The sequence below is a fragment of the Neophocaena asiaeorientalis genome, unplaced genomic scaffold, assembly GCF_003031525.2.
Source record: "Neophocaena asiaeorientalis asiaeorientalis breed wild unplaced genomic scaffold, Neophocaena_asiaeorientalis_V1.1 scaffold22, whole genome shotgun sequence".
NCBI lineage: Eukaryota > Metazoa > Chordata > Mammalia > Artiodactyla > Phocoenidae > Neophocaena > Neophocaena asiaeorientalis.
In genome coordinates, this window is record NW_020174422.1 from 267,568 (window position 1) to 287,871 (window position 20,304).

General features: G+C 49.9%; 1 protein-coding gene across 1 annotated transcript in view; it reads left to right on the forward strand.

The window, feature by feature from the left end:
- PDIA5 (protein disulfide isomerase family A member 5) overlaps nucleotides 1-20,304 on the forward strand; it is a 93,137-nt gene that overhangs the window by 47,466 nt on the left and 25,367 nt on the right. Inside the window, exons 9-11 of the mRNA XM_024756500.1 lie at nucleotides 5,960-6,051; nucleotides 6,145-6,216; nucleotides 12,517-12,653. Coding sequence (XP_024612268.1) covers nucleotides 5,960-6,051; nucleotides 6,145-6,216; nucleotides 12,517-12,653 — 301 coding nt within the window. The remainder of the gene's footprint in view (nucleotides 1-5,959; nucleotides 6,052-6,144; nucleotides 6,217-12,516; nucleotides 12,654-20,304) is intronic.

The following is a 20,304-nucleotide window of genomic DNA, read 5'->3' on the forward strand; positions in this document are numbered from 1 at the left end:
GTTCTCGGAAGGAGAGTGTGCTGGGGAGCAGGCGGGAGACAGGGTTGTCTCAGGGATGCCCACCTTTAGGAGACAGGAGGGGAAGGGGAGCCACTGAGGAAACGGGCCTTCAGAGAAGTAGGAGCAACCGGGATGGTCAGTGAGGGAGGAGGGGAGGCCAGGGCAGTCAGACCTCACCCAGGGCTGAGCCTCAGTCGCTGACGGGCCTGGTCGTCTCTGTGTGTCCTTCACCTTGCCAGGCTTGTCTCTTCTGTGCCATAGGTCTGTCCATTTTTGCACTTACCCCGAGCCACAGAGGTTTGGGGGTTTTTGTGTCGTTAGTTTTGGGTGTTTGTTCTTTTTTTTTCTTCTTGGTGGCAACAGAAAAATAACTGCTAGCTCCTCTGAGAGCATGGCAAAATCCATATGCCTTTCATGAAAGGTCATCAGGTGCCATCTCAGTGGGGTGGGCCAGAGTCCCACCAAGGGAGTGCTGAGATCTTAAAACTGCACCATGATCTTTATGGATCAAACTAAGTTGATTAGTTCAGAGTCAATTAAAAAAGGTTTAAAGGGCAGCCCCTGAGCACCGTGACAGCTAGCAGCTGGCCCCAGGACTGGGTTGCAAAGAACCAGGTGCTTTCTCTTTTGACCTCATTTCTGGGGAGACACCAATGTCCTGCTTGTTTCTCACTAATAAACTTTTAGCAACTTGCCTGGAGACGTTTGGCCCCGGGGCACACATATATCACTCTGGCGAAGTTTCACTTCACATTTTGGGGCCTCAATAGATGGCATATTTTAAGGTTATTTCGCCTGGAGAAGAGACTTAATTACCCACAGAGTTCTTTCTGCTGCACCCGTATACACTTAGACAGCCGTTCAGCTCACCCTCCGAACTCTGTAGTGCAGTGGAGGGTAAAGAAGTCCAGCCCCATTCAGATGACAAATAAGCTGGCCAGCTCCGTCAAAGCAGGTGAGGTCTTGGTGCCAGTCTCGTGCACTTTCTGGAAGATTCTCAGCCAATGCTGCCTCTCCCTGCCGAACTCAGCATTCCTCCAGGCCCCTCCTGTGCTCCCCCAGAGCCTGTCCCTGCCTTGCATGGTCGTGTCTGCTCATCTTTGCTTCTGTTCTGGATCGCTTTGCCCACCAGTTGATACTAATTATAATAAGGTTTTCTCACTGAGATGTGAGTTCTTGAGCATTTCTTCAGCACAGAGCACAGGCCAAGCTCAGAGGAGGTGCTCAACACATGCTGATGAATGAATGAATGAGCATCTGGCTTGCTGGGTACATTTTATTTTAAGCTCTATATTTACATTAAAAGCGATATTCTCCTTTTTGAAAGGAATTCAGAGCATCGGTTCCTAAGGACAGAGGCAAAGTGGGAAGGATGTTTGTGGGACAAGGGCCCTGGGTTCACAATAGGCTCACTTGCAAGGTTAGCCCTGAAGATTACTTGTTAAGGGTACCTGCTTCCAAAAATGGAAAAAAAAAAAAACACCCAGTACCTGCTTCTCCTGCTTGGGCCCAGGTCAAGAAATAGAAAAAGGTGACCCTCCCAGTTCCCTAGACAACGTTATAGAAAAGTCAGTGGGATTGTTCAGGTACCCAATGAGGCTGGCCGATTCAAGCCCAGCTTTGGCCAGGTGTTAGTTACCTCTGTGTTATGTGAACTCATCCGTTACTTTGCTTCTGTATTTTCTTACTTGGGGTTTGTTTTGTTCTGCTTTCCCGTTAGTTTCTTAGGAAAGCACCTTTTGAAAAGTTCTCACCCTTTCCCAGCTCCATAAAGGAGGAAGGGTCCGAGCCACCGGGACCATCACCTACTTCAGGAGGCCTCTAGAGGCCAGGGCTCATGGTGCAGCCACAGCTTCCCAGGAACGGGGCAGCCAGAGGTGTGGATTCCTTTTTGTCCTTGCACACGGGGCAGAGATGGGCTGCTGGTCCCCTGAAATCAAAAGCTTGCTCCTCACCACCCTGCTGAAATCCAGCTGGGTTAGCACCTCCTGTTTCCTCTTCATCTCTGTCATCTTTGGGCCCTTTTTGGCTGGCCGTGTCTGTGGCAGGGGTTAGAAACCTTCCTCCTCTACAGATTTCTTGGGAGGTGTCCAACCTAATGATGTCATTAAGTTGGAAGCGAGGCTGGGTCAGGGATGCACAGCCTTTGCCATTTTCCAGACTCAGATCTGCCTCTTTTTTTTTTTGCTGTCACTGACGTCTGGTGAGTCATCGGCATCTGTCCCACCTACTCCTGCTAATGGACATCCTCGTCAGCAGCCACTCCCCGTCTCAGAGCAGAGCCCATCCTTGTCTGTCTCCTCTTCCCAGCCTTGCCAGTTATTGATGTTCACACTGAGTCTTTTGTTAACCTTGGCCATGATGGGCCATCTGGGTGTAAACAGTGAAATGTGTCGGTCTTGGTGACAGATGTGTGCAGATCAGACTGTGGTGCTGGCTGTTACTAACCACTGGGAGATCTTGGGCAAGTTGCCTTGGAGCCTTCACTTCCCCCATCCTTAAAATGAGGATGATAACACCAACCCTGCCCACCTCACTGGGCTGTTGGATGCGCGAATGGGCTGGTGCGTGGAGACAGCTCTATAGCCTGCAGACACTTCACGGGTACAGATGACTGACACCTCCACGCAGCTCCCACTGCTCTGTGCTTACTGTTCCTTCCACTCACCGAACGGGGTGCTGCCAAGGGTCTGCTTTACACCCTCCTTCCTTTATTATTAACACATTGGAACAAGGGCCTGGCCCTGTACTCTCCTTGTCTCCTATGGACTGTCCCTCAGTGATTTTTATCTACATCTGTAGCTCAACAAAATGTAGCTCCATGGAGCCTGAGTCTCTAAGCTCCAGTACCACGTGGCAGACTGCTTGCTTCCCATCTTGGGCTGCATTCTTCTCCCTGGGTCCCAGATGCAGGATGTCTAAAATAAAATTCAGTGTCTTTCCATCGGGCAGGTGGCCAGCTTTCCTTCACGGCTCCTCCCGAGCGCCTCAGGCTCCTCTGCCAATGTGCCTTTTTGCCAGGCCATTGTCATCCACCTGTCCCCCTCACGTGCTCCATCCTCTCCCTGCCCACCAGCCCAGATCAGACCCTGGTGAGCCCATACAGGGTGGTTGCCAAAGACTGCCGACTTGTCTCCCTGACCTGTGACTTTCCCCTTACAACCCCCGATAGCTCTCCGGCACTTCCTGAATAAAGTCCTGGTTTCTTAGACCTTAAAGCCTGGTCCACAGCGACCTCAGTGAACTCCCCCTACTCCCTTCTATGTGTCCTACAGTTAAGCCAACATGGTCTCGGTTCTTGAGCCACGTCTTGTTTTGTCTTGTCTCCATTTTCTCTTCCTGAAACATCTGTGGAAATCTTACCCTCCTTGACCACTAGCTCACACGCTCCTGCTTTGTGGAGTTTCCTTGATGGTTCCTGTCACAGCATGGGCTGGACACGAGGAAGATGATGTTGTGTCAGCCGACTGGCCCCAAGCCCACATGGCTCGGTGTCAGGCACGGTGACCCTAACTTCTCCTTAGGTTGAGACCAGTTTTGCCTCATTTGGATTCACAGACTCCAAAAAGTGTTTGTAAGTAGTCGTTCAAAAAACAGTTATCTCATTAACTAATAAATGACCCCAAAGTAGTCAGAAGTGCTACAGAAACTCAGAGAATTAAGAGTTCATCCCAAGCAAAGGTGGTTTAGAAAGGCCACCTAGGGGACTGGGATGTGATTTGCCTTAAAAGATGGATGAGTCTTCGGTGGTAGCCGAGAGAGGGGGAGTGGGCAACATGGGCAAAGGGGGTAGAATACTCGAAGTCAGGGCCAGGAGAATACAGCATGGGTTCTGGGAGCGTGAGCACATCTGCAGAGCTTCTTAGTGGTATTAGTGAAGACGGCTAGCAGATTTTGAGTGTTGTCGATACTTGTACCATCTCATTTAGTCTTCACAGCAACCAGAGGAGGGGCTGCAGATGCAGAGACTGGGGCACAGAGGTAACTGTGACTTGCTCAAGGAAAACATCTACTGAGAGAGGAGTTAGGATTTAGACCCAGCATCCTAACCCCTGAGCCCAGGCTCCTAGCCACTGTGGTATATTCCCATCTGCAAGGGGCCCCAGACGGCAAACAGTCCAACTTCCTCTCTGTGCAGAAATCTCAGACTGTCTCATTCCTGGGAGAATTAAAAACCTAGACCCTAGCAGGTGCACAATTAAGGCTTTTGTAGGAAAGAAGAGTTAAAAAACAAGGCAGGGACCATGTGGTCTTTGAGTGTGGAGTTAGACTTTAGCCTGCATTCAGTGGAGTTGAAAGGTTTTGCACCGGGAAGTGATGTAATGAAAGAGGAGGATGTGGAAGATTAACCTTGTGGTGAATGTGCACTGACACTGGGGAGACCAATTAGACAGTAAAAAAGAACTCTAAAGTAGACAGTTATTACTGGAACAGGCTGCTGAATCAGTCTGGGGCAGTGAACAGACGGGCTTTTAGAGTGTTCCAGGGCTTCTAGTAAGTTCTGTCTCAGGCTTATTTTCCCTGTATTCCTTGTAGCATCCCACAAGGGGGCGGGAGGAAAAAAAAACAGATTTAGCAAGCATTTATTGTGTGTTTGCTGTATGCCAGGCACTGTGCTAGGTACTTAAAATGGTTCATAAGATAACGTTTAGATGCTTCTAGAGATGGAGCTGCCAGAGGCCCAGGTAGCTCCCATCACCCAGGATTTGGTAGGAAATAAAGAACTTGAGCACCAGTTTTGTGCTAAAACCTCTGACTTGGGTCATCCCATTCAGTTCTCTCAAGAGCCCTGTGATAGTCTCCTCACCCACATCTTCCAAACAGGGAACCTCAGGGAGGGTGAGTGACTTGTCCAAGGTCACGCGACTGCCAAGTGGAAACAGTCCTCTGAATCAAGTTCATTGTCCACTGAGACTGCTCTTTCCCGTTTTCTCTCCCTGTGCCTCCTTACGTATTATTCAGCAAAATTCCGCTTCCTGGTTTCTTCTGTCTGCCTTTGTAACTGCTGCTGACTTTTTTGAACTTCCTCTGCCTGCCCCTCTATGCCACCCGGCGTTGTGGAACAGCCCTCTTACATCTGGCCACACTGTGTTCTCTCGTGAGAACAGATTCAAAGTCCTTTGTCCAGGCACCTGATCCTGCCATACAGAAAAAAGTTCCTGCTTCAGGAAAGGAGTTCTAGGGGACTCATTCTGGGTTGTTCTCAGTACATAGGCTTGTCATCAGTAATACAAGCTACTACAGTTTTCCTTTCCCGTTCAGGGGTGTTGGATATGTGGACCCCTGCCACCAGAACATGTTCAGACTTCAGAGATGATGCTTAAATGATGCTGTAGGTGATGGTCACCCACAGGAGGCCTAACAGGGTTTGGAGGGAGGAGAGTTAGGCAGGTGGATGGTCATGAGAACCGTGCAACCTCCTTGGCCACATTAACTGTGAGATCTGAGAATGTTGCACATGAAGCCAGGGCGGACAGACTGAGGTATCCAGGAAGGTGTCCAAGGGTGCCTTAGAGTGGCAGAGTGGCTCAGTGGTGATTCCATAACTTGGGAGAAGAGTACAACCTTAGTTGACATGGGCAGAGAAAAGGCATAATATGTACTTGGGTGGCAGTGAACCCACTCTAGGACCTGGTTGACCTTGGTAACAAGGCCAGGTTTCTTCTTCAACCCTCAGAACTTCGTTTTGCTCTGGGATGGTTTTTCCCACAGGGCAGGCAGGAGGGAATGCCTGTATGGGGGGCAGCCCTCGGGCCCAGATGACTGCTTCTTCCAGAGCACGCGGGCATCGTTCCCAGCTGGCTTGGCTATCCTTGATCCCCCGCTGCCCTGGGCTGTGCGTCAGACTGTGAGGCTTCGTCCCCATCATCTGTTTCTGGTGGGACGGCTGGGCAGGCATGGACAATTGAGGGCGTCTGTGGGCGGAGAGTGGACAGGTCTGTCCTCCCTTTGCTCCCAGGTGCTGGCCGGGATGAATGTCTACTCCTCGGAATTTGAAAACATCAAGGAGGGGTACAGTGTGCGCGGCTACCCCACCATCTGCTATTTCGAGTAAGTCCCCTGCTGCCCTGCTGACGCTCGCTCCCCTCCATGATGGCGTTTGCCTCCCTGGCTGAGCCCACGGTGTCTCCTCATGTTTCACAGGAAAGGCCGGTTTCTGTTCCAGTACGACAGCTATGGGTCCACAGCTGAGGACATTGTGGAGTGGCTGAAGAAGTAAGTTGGCGTTTGCCTTGGTGGGGCGGGGGAGGGTACCCAGAGGGGGAGGGGCATCTGCCGGGCCCCAGGGTGTCCCTGGGCACAGGGCTCCGTCTGGTGGTTGGGAAGAGAATGAGGAAAGAAAGGACCATTGTGTGCTGCCCACGCAACTGTCTATGGGCTGCATCTAGGTGAGGGTGGGGATCTGTGCGTGCAGAATGTGCGAGTCGGGAGGATTTTGTGTGACTGGCCGTGACGACTGCATTTCAGATGGGTTTCTTCCCCTTAGTCTACCTGATGGCTAGAAGTATTTCTCACCCAGGACGGCAGGTTTGAGACAGGTTCCGCTGCACGTCTCTCTGAAAATAGAGTTGTCAGTCAGGCACTCGTTTCAAACATAACACTTTGTATTATGTGCCATGAAGCTAAGAAGTGTCCTCATGCCTTAGATTTGCGGACTGCTTTGCTGTTCACCACGCAGCCCCGCGGAGCTGCTTCATAGCAACCTGTGGTCCTGCTTATAATGTGATTAGATCCTTATAACCCAAACCGCCCGTGCACCTGGAGTCCCCCGCCCCCCATGCTAGGTGTGTGACTTTTGCGTGACGCTTGGACCCTGACTGGTGTGTTGGATGGTGAGTCTGTCTCCCCAGCACCTTCTCCGTGGCCGGAGCTCTCCTGAAGCCCACCCCAGAACACTCACCTGCTCTGGGCTCTGCCTGTCACTGGCCTGGCACTTACCAGTCACTGCCAGTGTGTGGTTATTTGTGCACGGTGCTTAGAATAAGAACAGCATTTTGGAGCATTTTGGGAGCTTCACTTTGTGGCTGACCCTGTTCTAAGCACCTTATGTCTCATGGAATCCTCAGGACAGCCCCATAAGGAAGATATTATTATGACCCTTATTTCCTGAATGAGGTAACTGAGCAGAGAGATGGAGTAGCTCGTCCAAGCTCCTGCAGTGCCAAGCAGAAGGGCTGGGGTCGGCCCCCGGCAGCAGCTCCCCCGCGTTCTGGCCAGAGCCTCTGCCCTTTCCCCAGCTGCCAGCACGGTGGCTGTTTATTGACATCGTTACCGCAGGGGCACAGTGTTAAAGGATTAGTTATCCAAAGCAATGAGGTTGAAAATGTGTATTTTCAGAATGGGAAAGGAAGATAAATTTTGTACTAAAAAAAAAAAAAAAATTACCCCCAAACCCACAACAAACTGTTTGATTCTGAAGGTTGAAACTCTCAATCTTCTGTTCCGTGGGTTCCCGGGGGCCCAGGAGATAAAACACCGTGGCAGAACCATGTTTGCATGGTGTCCTTTATTTCTTGGAAGCATTTTCACATCTCTGTCTCCATCTATTACCTCATTTCCAGCCCCTGCCCAGGAAGGCAGCTCCCCATTACCCTGTAGTCATTGTCTTAACCTGGGCCTTCGCACCCCTGTTTTCATTTTTCACTTGATAATAAGCATGTCCTCTCCTCCAGCCAGACATATCTCGCTCTGCTTTGGGAGAAGGTTTCAACAAATGGCAGTCTCATTTGTCACCAGAGCATAAAATCTGCTTCCCTCCCCCTTCTGTAACCTTTTCTGGCTTCAAAATACACTCGTATCTTCTTGGAAGGATAATGTTTATTATTTTTTTTAGAAAGTGTTCAGAATTGCTTGCTAGCCCTGGACCAGGGGAGCACGTCAGTGGCTTTTCTGAGACGGGGTATTATCTCCCCGCTGGACTCTGCCACTCCGTCCCCCACCCCACCCAGGCCCACCGCAGCTCCTCCACCAGACCCTGTCCCGGGCCCCACTCCTATCCCCAGGGCTGCCTCCTGATCCCTGTCCTGGACTGGCCCTCCCCACTTCCCACCTCTGCCTTCCTCTCCTCACCCCCATGGGCAGGAGATCTTGTTAACAGCTGTTGGTTCACCCTGGGTCTCCAGTCGGCTGAGGTTGGTGGGGTAACTCCGGGGAAGGGAAGACAGCATCCGGGTCCCGCTGGGTAGCAACTCCGGAGCCGCCCAACCACCTGTGGTCCCTGTGCTGGAGGTGCACACATGGGGGCAGCTTCTCCAAAAGCATGACCATAGCGCACTCCCCCAGCGCAGCCGAGGGCAGGGAGGACCCCCAGTGAGCTGCCTCAGCAAGATCCAGCGATGTCACTGTGCTGCCAGCCAGTTTCATTTTTTAAAAGTCTTTTCTGATTTTAAGGCTGTCAGTGAGCTATATCATTACTGAAAAGCGTAAATATTTAAACAAGGGGAAAAGTGGCCCCCTTACTCCACTACCCAAGGATAATGTGTGGTGATATTTGGCAAATTTCCTTCTAGATTCCCCCCAACATATACCCAGCTGTGTGCGTGCGTGTGTGTGTGTGTGTGTGTGTGTGTGTGTTCCTGGTGCCAGGTGTTTTAAGTCTTCACCAGGTTTCCACCAAATCCTGGTGGGTGGGTAGCAGTGATCCTACCTTTCCTGCTGCCCTGCACTTCTTCCTTGGGCCTCTCCATGGGCTGCTCATGGCTTATGGTCACCAAATGTAGAAGGATGAGGGTGGATCCAGCCTTGCTAATTCTCTAGATCAGGGGTCCCCAACTCCCGGGCTGTGGATCGGTAGTGGTCCACGGCCTGTTAGGAACCGGGCCACACAGCAGGAGGTGAGCGGCGGGCCAGCGAGCGAAGCTTCATCTGGGGCTCCCCATCGCTTGCGTTACTGCCTGAACCATCCCCCACCCCCACCCCACCCCCATCGTGGAAAAATTGTCTTCCACAAAACCGCTCCCTGGTGCCAAAAAGGTTGGGGCCGCTGCTCTAGATGACTTTTAGAAGCCCAGGAGAGAAGAGCCAAATCCTGCCGTCTGACATGTGACTGGCGAGTGGGCCAGGCAGGGCATCCCTGGTGTCGGAGTGCCCCAGGGCTCTGGGGTAGATGCGATGATCCTGGCAGTGTGCCCCTTTGTGCTTCTGGCAGCTGCATTTCTTATTCCACTCTCTGCAGATTTCCTGCTACTCCGTTGGGCTTGGCAGGTAGAGGGTGCAGAAGTGGCAATCCATTTTGACCTAGCTACCTGTTTCTGCCTGTGTATTTTTGTACTAACCAGAAGTGGACTGAAAACAAGCACAAAGCATTCTTGACTTGTCATATTTTGAGTTGCATCTTCTTATCAATGGCATGTGCACCTCCCTCAGGCAAGGACGTGCTTTGTGTGAACTTCCCAGTCCTGGAGAACCTGCAGAAGTCAGAGTTGCAGGATTGGAAGGGAACGTGAAAGTCAGCGAATCTGCCCCCAGCAATTCCCTTTCAGTGTCGTGTTACCACTAGGACAGATGTAGTTCCTCCGTCCCGCTTAAACACCTCAGAGGTCAGGGCCTCGACTCATTTTGAGGGTGTCCACTCATGTTTGAATGATTCTTATTGAGGTTATGAATGATATCTAGGAACATTTGGGTAGGACTTCGTACATTCACGTCCATTATCTGTCTAGATGTACCTACAAGGCAGATGAAGAAGGGCCTACAAATATACTGCCTTGTAGATGTTTTAAGTCAGGCTGGTTGCCTAAGCCCCTAGAGCTGGAAGGTGGAGGAAACAGGACTCAAAACCAGGTCTTCTGACTCCCAGTCCGGCTCTTTCTCTCTTATCTGTTGTAGATAGAACATTCTTAGTTCTGTTGAGCTAAAGTTTCTTTCTCTGGAGCTTCCACTTGGTGTTGGTTCTCCTTTATGGAGCCATAGAAAATAAATCTTAGTTTCTCTTCCCGGTGCAGTCTGAAATGTTCGAAGACAACTATTGTGTTCCCCATGTCTCCTCTTCTCCTGGTTAGACACCTCCAGTTCCTTCAACTTTTCTTCTCTCATTCCCTTGTTGATTCAAAAAGAGTTTATTTGGTATCTGCTTTGTGTTAGGCATAGGAGGTAGAGAGATAATCTAGAGGGAGCCCCATTCTTTAAGGAGAGAGACAGTAAAAAGCATAGTTCATAGTGCCTCTTACTGCTGTGCCCAGCTCTGCAGGCCTCTCCAGAAAGCAAACTTCCTGCTGTCCACTGAGTGAGAGAGGGGCACCCACCTGGCTGCTGGGGAGATGGACAGGATCTGAGGGCCTCCCATTCAGCCCCAGGCCACAGCCTTGCTTTAAGGGGGTCCTCCTGGTCCTTCGGAGCCTTTGCATATTAGGGTGGTTCTTGGGCCCCTGCCCCCTCTGAGCACCCAGCACCTCAAGTTTCCACCCTCTAAGGAAGGCAGAAGTTTTTTGCTAAGTCGGTTTTCTAGCTTCTAAATTTGCACTGACCTCTTTTTCTCTCTTTGCTGCTGTCTTCCTGTTCTTTTTGCTCTTGTGGGTTCATACTTTTTTTTTTTTAACTCTTGTACTGTCACTTTAGTGGTTTTGGAGTATGTCCTCCATGTTTAACTAGAAATTTCTCAGGTACTTTCATATCTTGTACTTCTGCTGAGGCATGGCTTCACCATTCTGGGTGTATAATCGTGCTGGATTTTTAAAAATTATTTTAATTTTAGAATAGATTCCTTTCACATAATTAAAATAATTTTTAAAAGATACTTAAAAATTATACATTGAAGGTTTCCTTTTATCTGGTTCCTCCATCCTATTCTCCCTCCTACCCCTTAGAGGTAACAACTTTAATTAGTCCTTATGCAGATAACACGCAAACATGAATAAGTATTTTTTATCTCTCTCTATTTTATGCAGAAGTTAGCACATTATGGCCTGTTGTGTATATCCCAGCAGTCTACCCACATCAGAGTGTAGGGGAGCTTCTTTGTCCTCCTTTACCATGCTCAGCCCTCCATCTTGCAGAAGGACTGCAGTTTACCTACCAAGGGACACTGGGTTCTTCTAGTCTTTGCTATGACAAATCATCTACAATGAATACCTTGGAATGTACGTAATTTTGCATGTGTCCAGGTGTATTGGAAAGATAGATTCCCTGAAGTGGAGTTGGTGATGTTTTCAGGGATTGGTGTTTTGAGCCCAGGTTTTGGAACCTAGGTTTCTTGGTGTTGGTCTGGGACTGTTGTCTGGCTGGTGACTCGTTCTAAAGCTTCCTTTTACCATCAGCGCTACCTGCCATTGGATGTGCACGGGCTCAGAGTGGTTTGCCCTCTCCCTGCCACTTCCCATTGCTTCACACCAGGGTGGCTGAAGCCACCGGTGGGGCCTCGTCCAAAGCACCGGAGAGGGCTTCTGAAGGTGCCGTCAGACCCAGGCTCTGCCGTAGGGTGGGGCTGGCAGGTTCCACCGTGTCAGCTGAGTGGGAGGGCTGCAGATTCCATCGCGTGGGCAACATTGATCTCACGAATTCTCAGCCCTGGCTGCTGGAGCTTTACACTTCTTTTCTACTGTAAGCTCTCAAAGGCAGGAAACAGTGGTTGTCTTTTCACATTTGTCATCCTAAAGCGTTTTTTCAAAGTAGCGATTAAGGTGCTCTGGCAGAGGTGTTCATAAAGCATCAGGGAGTTTGTGTCACTAGCAGCCTTCTCCTCAACTTTGGAGCAAGAGAGGGTGGCTGTGAGCCTCCCCCGTCACAACAGCTGGTGACATGGATGTCAGCACATGGCTGTCCCAGGTGGAGGCAGGCTCCAGGGAGGTTAAGCACCAGCCCGAGGTTTTGCAGCTCGTGGTGGCAGAGCGCGGATTTGGACTGACTTCTGAGCCTGGCCCTTTCTGCTCCAGCATTCTGCCTCTGGAGAACCAGATAACTTTGTTCCAGTCTCTAGGAAGTGTTCGTGATGTAGCCTGGATGCTGTCATAGTTGGGGTGCCTTGTTCCCCTGGGCCCCACCCTTCCTCATTACGACCCTCCTCCCACCCTGGTCGGTGAACGCCCTGCACCCGCCTCCCCGGCCCCCAGCCCTTCCCGGGTATTTGGTCTTTCTCAGACACCTGGCCTCTGCCTTTCCTCCTCACCACCACCCCTCCCCTCTAACTCCCTCTCCCCGCTCCCCGCCCTGTGGGCACCAGGCAGCACAACAGTTAACCTTGCCAAAGGTCACTCTTTGCTGTTGCTGTTTATTCTTGCCAGTTGGCTGAGAGCTTGAAAGAGCTTGAGATGCTAACGAACGCCCCCGATTCTAGGGAGGAAGTAAGGTTTCTTGATCTGCCCAGAGGGCTGCAGCTGAAGCGACTGTTTGCCACAGGCTATCAGCTGAGCACCTCTGGGCTCTGAGGGGACGGTGGAGGTGGGCAGGGCCGAGGAGACCTGCTCCGCTCCTCCGGGGGGTCGTGGTGCGCCCCTGAAGCAGGCCGTGCGAGCCGCTGGGGGTAAGGGCTGCGCGGGCCCCCGCGCGTGCTCTGAGCTCTGCCTGTTTTTGGTCTTCCAGTCCACAGCCGCCACAGCCCCAGGTCCCCGAGACTCCCTGGGCAGATGAGGGCGGCTCCGTTTATCACCTGACCGATGAAGACTTTGACCAGTTTGTGAAGGAACACTCCTCTGTGCTCGTCCTGTTCCACGCCCCATGTGAGTGGAACCTTGCTCCTCTCTGCCACCGCCTCCCTCCCTCGGCCGCTGCAGGGCGGGCGCCGCTCTGAGCCTTTAGATATTACCTAGGACGGCAGTCATCCCTCAGCTTACAGGTGGGGAAACTGAGGCCCCAAGAGGGCCCGAATCTTGCGCAGTAGTCGCAAGGGCACAGTGAGGCCAGGGCTGGAGCCTCAGACCCCGCAGCGTCTAGAACAGCTGCTTTCTGCTTCAGCTGGCGTCCGTCACAGCCTGAAGCAGCCTTTGTGCATCAAGGAAGGAAAACGTGAATGCTGTAAAATGTGTTGGCCGTATTGGCTGAAAAGCCCTGTAGCTCGGGAGTTTTCTAGGCCAGTGTCCTCCCTGTTCCCGTGGAGAATGGAAAATTGATTGTAATTCGTTTCTCAGAGGGAGAAGGCTGCTTCTGGAAAGGTGAGCAAGGGGATGACAGCCCCTGGGCACAGAGTTCCAGGGAGCAGCTCCTGGGAAAGGTGGGCCCATCCTGATGGGTGAAGAAGGTGGGTCCCCAGCACCCTGGGACAGAGTGCATGTGTGTGGGGTGCTCCTCTCTCATAGCTTCTTGCCAGCTCTTGGGCCCAGTGATGGTGGGTAAGAGGAAAAAAAAAAGCAAAAAGAACTACTTCATGGATCAGTGTCATAATTGCCCAGTCCACAGAGGCATCTCTAGTGAGAGAATACTTTATTAATCATCTTTGTCATAGAGACCCTTACGCTATTCATTGTGTATTGCCTTACGGTGGCCAAGTGGCTGCCTGCAGGGTCATCTCCTTTTATCTTACCCACAGTGCTGCAAAGCGAGCATGATTAGCCCCACTATACAGACAAGGAGACTATTGCACGGAGAAATGGCACTGCTCTGTGAGTCCTGCACTGCTGAGCCCTGGCCTTCCCGTCTTCCGCTTCCCCTGTAGTATCACATGGGTTTGGTTAATCAGGAATTGTTCATATACAGACCACTACTGGGGATTTCCCCAAGTCCTCCTTTCTTATAAGTGCCAAATTCTTAAGAGAATCCAAAGGAAAATTATTTTTGGCCTTTCTTCTTCTGGCTATCTAGAAAAACGACTGCAGAAAACCTAAAAAAAACCCCAAAACACGAAATTTCAAAGGGCCTCCTAATTAGGGGCAATGACAGAGAGGGCCTTAGGAGCACATCACGCCCAGCCCTGCAAGGGCTCAGTGAGGGCATCCCTGTGGTTGAAGGTACCTGATGAATGCCCGCCAGGCAGCACTGCAGTGCTCTCCCCGCTGAGGTGTGCTCTCCCGGCCAGTCTCAGCGTTGCTGATGGAAGCGCAGGGAGTCATGCTGCATCCAGAGCTGAACTCACCCTGCCTGCGTCCCTGTCCCAGCAGTAGAAGCAGATACCAGCTCACTGTTTTCAGTTCCCCCCTGGGAACTTCCCCCCTGTGTGTCAGTGCTTCCAGTCTGTGTTGAGAGAGCCGCCTGGCTCCTGGAAGAGCGCAGAGTGGTTTGAGCAGTGCTTTGTGGTTTATGCATCACAGCGTGGAGAGTGCGTATCCCCGTTGATGAATCCTAACAGCATGTACCTGATAGATTGGAATTGTTTAATAATTGTTTATTAAGCCCTTTCTTTATAGAACCCCGGTTGCAGACCCGCAAAAATTTTGGTCTGTGTTCTTTCTTGTACTCTTAGGTTGCAAGCAATCCATTGTAGTACCTGATGCTTGCAGGGTCTGGACCCCAGAGCCTGGCTATAGAGTTCTTCCCTGCCCCCTCCCCTTATAATGCACCCTCCTCACTCTCTGAACCAGAATGATCATCACTCCCCCAATCCAAGTCACCTATGCGTATAGAGTAAGGGCTTAATGAATGAGAAAACGAACAAATGAGGTTGTTGAGAGCTAAATTAGAGAATGAGAACTAGAAACCAGATAGCAGCTTTTGTTTTCCCCATTAGTCTTTGTTACTGAGCGCACTACCCTTGTTGAGAGGGTTCCGATTCAAATTTAGGAAATGGAAATATCTGAGGCTTCTATTGGTGGGTGTCTGCCTGTTAGGGACCCTGCATTCTCTGATGAGGTGTCTGTCGGCCCCCCGGCTTTGCCTCTGTGTGTGTGTGTGTGTGTGTGTGTGTGTGTGTGTGTGTGTGTGTGTGTGTGTGTGTGTGTGTATTTCTGCTGGACTGGCAGAGTGAGAGGGATCAGGGCAAAAGCCCGAAGTGAAGCTCCCTGAAGAACTGCCTGTTTAAATTCCCATCCGATGGGAGTGGCTTTGCATTAAATAATCTCTCTACACAGTCCTCCTCCTTTATCTGGGAGTGTGGGCTTTAGAAGGGATGGACTGTACATGGTTTAGAGAGGAATCTGAGCCCAGGAGGGATGAACTGACAGCAGGGCCCTCTTAGCTGCCTAGCTGGGCACCTCGTGCCGGAGTGTTCCCGAGAGCAAACACTGATCAGAAAACCACTTTTGTGGTGTTTGAGGGACCTAGAGAAAAGGACAGATGTCAGGAGGCCAGAGACTGGCAGTGCTGGCTCATGTTTCCCAAGCTAATAAAATGTGAATTCCGGAAATTACAGTGTTACAGGTGCCGATCCCAGACCAAATAGGGAGTGGTTAAGAAACAGACCATTTTGGAGACCTAGGAAAACACGTTGGGATCTATCAACATAGAAGACCATAGATTCTACTAAGGATTGCCACATGTGCTTGGTTTGTTTCTTGGGATAGGATTGCTAAGTTGATGAATTAGTGTGTCTTTCTTTTATCAAAAATGAGTTGTTGTTTTCCTAAGTGCAGTAGGGAGAACCGGGCAGGATGCGGCCACCATGAGGGGACCATCCCCTTGGTGCTCTGTGACTGTGAGTCTGGCCTGGTTCTGTCTGGTACTTGTTTTTTTATAAGCAGTTTTGTTGAAACTATAAAAAGCAAGGCAAGCTTTCAAATCTGCAAGGGTTAGAGTTGGAAAAAGGAAGCTAGTTAAAATATCAAACAATGGTATTAAGATTTTAAAAGATCCCCACAGACTGAAATAGTGGAGCTCAAACTAAAAAGCTGAATTTATCTTGATGACTTTTTGATAATTAAAAAGGAGTGTGTGTATGTTTTTTGTTTTTTTTTTGCGGTACGCGGGCCTCTCACTGTTGTGGCCTCTCCCGTTGCGGAGCACGGGCTCCGGATGCGCAGGCTCAGCGGCCATGGCTCACGGGCCCAGCCGCTCCGCGGCATGTGGGATCTTCCCGGACCAGGGCACGAACCCGTGTCCCCTGCATCGGCAGGCAGACTCTCAACCACTGCGCCACCAGGGAAGCCCCATGTATGTTTTATAAAGGGATAATATAGGAAAATATAGAGAAGAGGATTAACATTATTCCTGATACAGACTCCCAGAAAGAGCCATGGTCTCTCTTTGCAGTGTTATTTCTGTACAGAGGAAGTGCTCAGTGTTCGTTTCTTTCCGGGTCCCACTTGCCTGGAACCTTGTTTGGGTGCCTTCGGAGGAGCCGTACTCCTTGGTTCTTGGCAGGAAAGGCACCTGGGCTGCTGGTTGTTGCATATTAGTAAACATCTCCGTGGACCCCCTGCTTCTTTGCCCTCTTTTCCAGCTTTCCTGCCACTTTAATTCCCATCTCAGCCTTTCCTCCCTTCCCCTCCCAGCTGGAGTCCCTTAGAAACCCCACACAGATTCTTCTGCAGCCTGTACTCCTGGTGCCTGAGTTGTCATTGAACAGATAAGCTCAGCCCCCTAGCACAGTGCGGGGCCCTCCACGTACGTGAGCTCCAGTCCCAGCCCCACTCACACCAAGGGAGCAGGGAGAGCCAAGATTCGCAGGCAGGTGTGCCCTCCAGAGCCCACTGTCCAGGGTCCTGGGCCTCCTGGGAAGGACAGTGTGATGCGATGGGAGCAGTGGCCTCCTAGAGGGCCGTGGGCACCATGCGGTGCGAGGACAGCCTGGGCCCCTCTGCCGTCCATCTGGCCCTCGGCGCGGGGCCTGGAGTGGGTGGGGGAGGCCACGGCACCAGGCCTGGCCTCCTGATCCCACAGAGCACTGAGTGGTGTCCGAAGAGGGCGAGGCAGCAGGACACCAGTGGCCACCGCCCCGTGGTGACTTTTGTTTCTTTCCGCAGCGTTCTGAACGAGAAGAGTCACTGTACATTGTTACTCGTCTTCTCTTATCACTGTCCGTTTTGCTGCAGTAATGTTTACCTGCTTCTCCCTCTCCCTGTACCTGCAGCCCTGCGTTAGGCCTGGAAGGACATGGTGCTGTAATGACCCCCCCCTCCCCCGAGTGAGTGTCACTCGCGTGGGGAGGTAGAAGGGACAAAGTGGGGCTTCCAGGAAGGGGGACCCTGAGGAGCAGCCTGTCTCTCCCATGTGGGTGCTGACGGGGCAGACAGGGGCCTAAGAAGAAGCTGCTGGGGCACCAGGGCACCCCTGCTGCCCCTTCCCCAGGGCTACGGCGGCCTGTCCACAGCTCTGCCCCTTTCCTTGGCAACGGGCCGCCTGGGATGAGATGTTTCCTTTGCCATAACTCCCAGCAGCAGGTGTGTGCTGGAGGCCACAGGGCCTGACCTGCCTTCCAGGGCTGGGCTGCCTCTCTGGATTCGGCAGCAGGTCCCTGTCATACTCCAGAATTTCTGCTTCTTACTTCATTTATGTCTTATTCCCAAGTAATAATGTGATCTCTGTAGACAACGTAGACGGTACAGAGAAATATAAATGATTAAGGAAAAAAACTACCTATAATCCCATAGGTAGGAACCACTTTCCATTTTTTGTCATCATTCTTCCTAGTTGCATTTTCTTTTATCATTCCCTCGTTTTTAACTTCTATTTTTTTAAATTACCATAAAGTTAAATTGATTTGTTTTCCTAACATGTGGAGATCTGTGTAACCATCTGGCTGTAAAACTCTTTTGTGCTACCACTTTTATTTTTTAATTACGCAAATAATTTAAGAACAATATTAACAACATTCCTGTTACTGGCAGTGCAAGGTTCAAGGGATGCATGAGAATATGGTGCAAACAGTGGAAGTCCCCTCTGCGCCCGGCCTCCCTTCCAGGTTTGACCAGTGCTGCCAGTTGGTTATCCTTCTCCTCCTGTGCTTCTGCCTAAACAACAGGGATCACTTCTTCTCCATTTTTCTGTGCTTTGCATTTTTTTCACTTACCAGTAAGTAGGTCTTAAAGATAATTTTGTGTAAATGTAGATGTTAGCATATAAATCTACCTCAATCTTTTAAACGAACAAATAGTATTTTATAATTTACATATGCCATAGATTTTAAACCATCCCCGTCATAGACCTCTATTTCCAGTCTTTGTTCAAACAATGCAGTGAACATTTGTAAACATGTATTTGGGAGCGTGTCTACACGTTTAGGCACGTTAGCCTCCCAGAAGGGAAGGTGCTGTGCCCTGGGGTAAGTGTGCTTGAGCCTTGATAGATACCTGCCGACTTCCCTCCAGAAAGGGCTCACCACACCTGGCAGTGCATGGCAGAGCCTGCATCCCCGCCAGTCGTGGATGCTATCAGCTGTCTACATTCCTGCTAAAAAGGGCAAAGGGGCAACTTGTCCACAGCTCCCTGGCTTCCAGGGGTGGTGAGCATCTCTTCATGTGGTAATCAGCCTTCCATGTTTCTTCTGTGAACCACCGGTTCATTCCCTTTGCCCATTTTTCTACTGGGTTGTCTTTTTCTTCTTGACCTAGAGCTCCATACTTATGGATATTAATCTTTATCTATTTTCTGTGTTCCAGATGTTCTCTGTTAGTCTGTTGCTTACTTTAACTTTCTTTATGCTGCCTTTCAGTGTACAAAAGCATTACATTTTCGGGACTTCCCTGGCGGTCCAGTGGTTGAGACTTCACCTTCCAACGCAGGGGTGTGCGGGTTCGAGCCCTGGTCAGGGAGCTAAGGTCCCGTGTGCCTCATGGCCAAAAAACCAAAAACATAAAACAGAAACAATATTATAACAAATTCAATAAAGACTTTAAAAATGGTCCACATCAAAAAAAAAACCTTGAAAAAAAAGAGCACTACATTTTTGTAGTCAGATAAAAGCTAGAATGTTTATTGAGCACTTGCTGTGGATCAGACATGGTTTGAAGCACTTTCCATATATTAACTCGTTTAATCTTCACAGCATATCCTGTGAAGTGGATATCGTGATTATCCCCATTTTACAGGTTAGGAAAGGGAGGCACCAAGAGGTTGAGAAGGTTGCGAAAGGTCACATAGCCAAAAAGGTAGAGCCAGGATTAAACCCAAGTTCTAGAGGCCACAGCCCCATCACCAAGCCCTCTGCAAGCCTGCCTTTTCCCATCCTGACATCCGGGATATAAAAATAGTGCCCTGCATTTTGTGATAATATTTTTGTTTTTCTCATTTTGTTTAATTCATCTGGATTTTTTTTTTTTTTTTTTTTTTTTGGGTAAGCAGTAGAATAGTGGTTGAGTGTACAAACTATGGAGCTAGATGGCCTGGGTATGTATTCAGCTCTACCACTTACTTTGCTATGTGACCTTGGGGATATTACTTGCCATTCTTGTGATTTGTGGATGAAAGCTCTTTACATAGTGCCTGGTGTTTATTAAGCACTTTAATAAATGTTAGCTTCAGGGATGATTTTCAAGATATTCAACAAGCTGTATAGTAGAAGCACCAAACACTTAGAACTGCTATTGGCTATAAAATCTGATATGACCACACCAGTGTGTATGGTCCAGATCAGCTCATTAGGAACCCATGTCCCCTGCATCGGCAGGCGGACTCTCAATCACTGCGCCACCAGGGAAGCCCCAATTCATCTGGATTTTTCATTTGTTGTGCCACGTGGGAGAAAGGGATTTCATTTCATTCGTTAAGTTCTTTTTTCCTTGCTTTTTCCTTTACGTTTTTCTTAACATTATCTTGTAAGTATTTTCTTATGTTATTAAAAATGCTTATTTGTACATACTTTTTGTGGTCACATAATATTCCATTATATAATGGCACCGTAAATTACCTAACCAGCACCATAATGTTGAAGGTTTGAGTTGTTTACTGTATTTCCCCACTATAAATCAGGCTGCAGAGAGCATTTTCATGCATAATTATTTGTCCACATGTCAGATTATTTCCTTAGGGTAGAATCCTGGAAGAAAAAATTTTAAAGCTTGTTATCTACATTTTACACTAACGTAAAGGAAGAAAAAAAATCCCAACTTTCTCTTTGTGCAAGAAGAGGGCTGCGTGGTAGATGAGGCATTCATCAGTGTGTGTCTGCCCGAGTGTCTGAGTGTCTACAAGTTAGCTTTGGTGCATATACAGCGGGAAGCCTCGAAAGAGCCCAGAGGTTTCTGGGGGGCCCATCACAATGTTACAGCATCATTGTTTCTGCTAGCATCTGTAGGAGCCCCACCTCCCTGGCACACCCAAGCCAAGGTCCAGGCAAGGCAGCAGGAATGTGGGTAGGAAAATCCAGGCTCCTCTTGAGAACCAGGTACTAGGGAGCTTTCCAAAGTAATCTGGTCTCCTGGAAAATTCTGGTTACAGGAGCCAGGAGAGTCTCCATAGCTGGCCTGCAATAAAATCATAGGTGTAACTGAAGTTAACGGAATCCAGAGGGATCTGAAGATTTGGAATTGACGGGAAGCCAACATTCCCACAGCCAGAAAAGAGTGT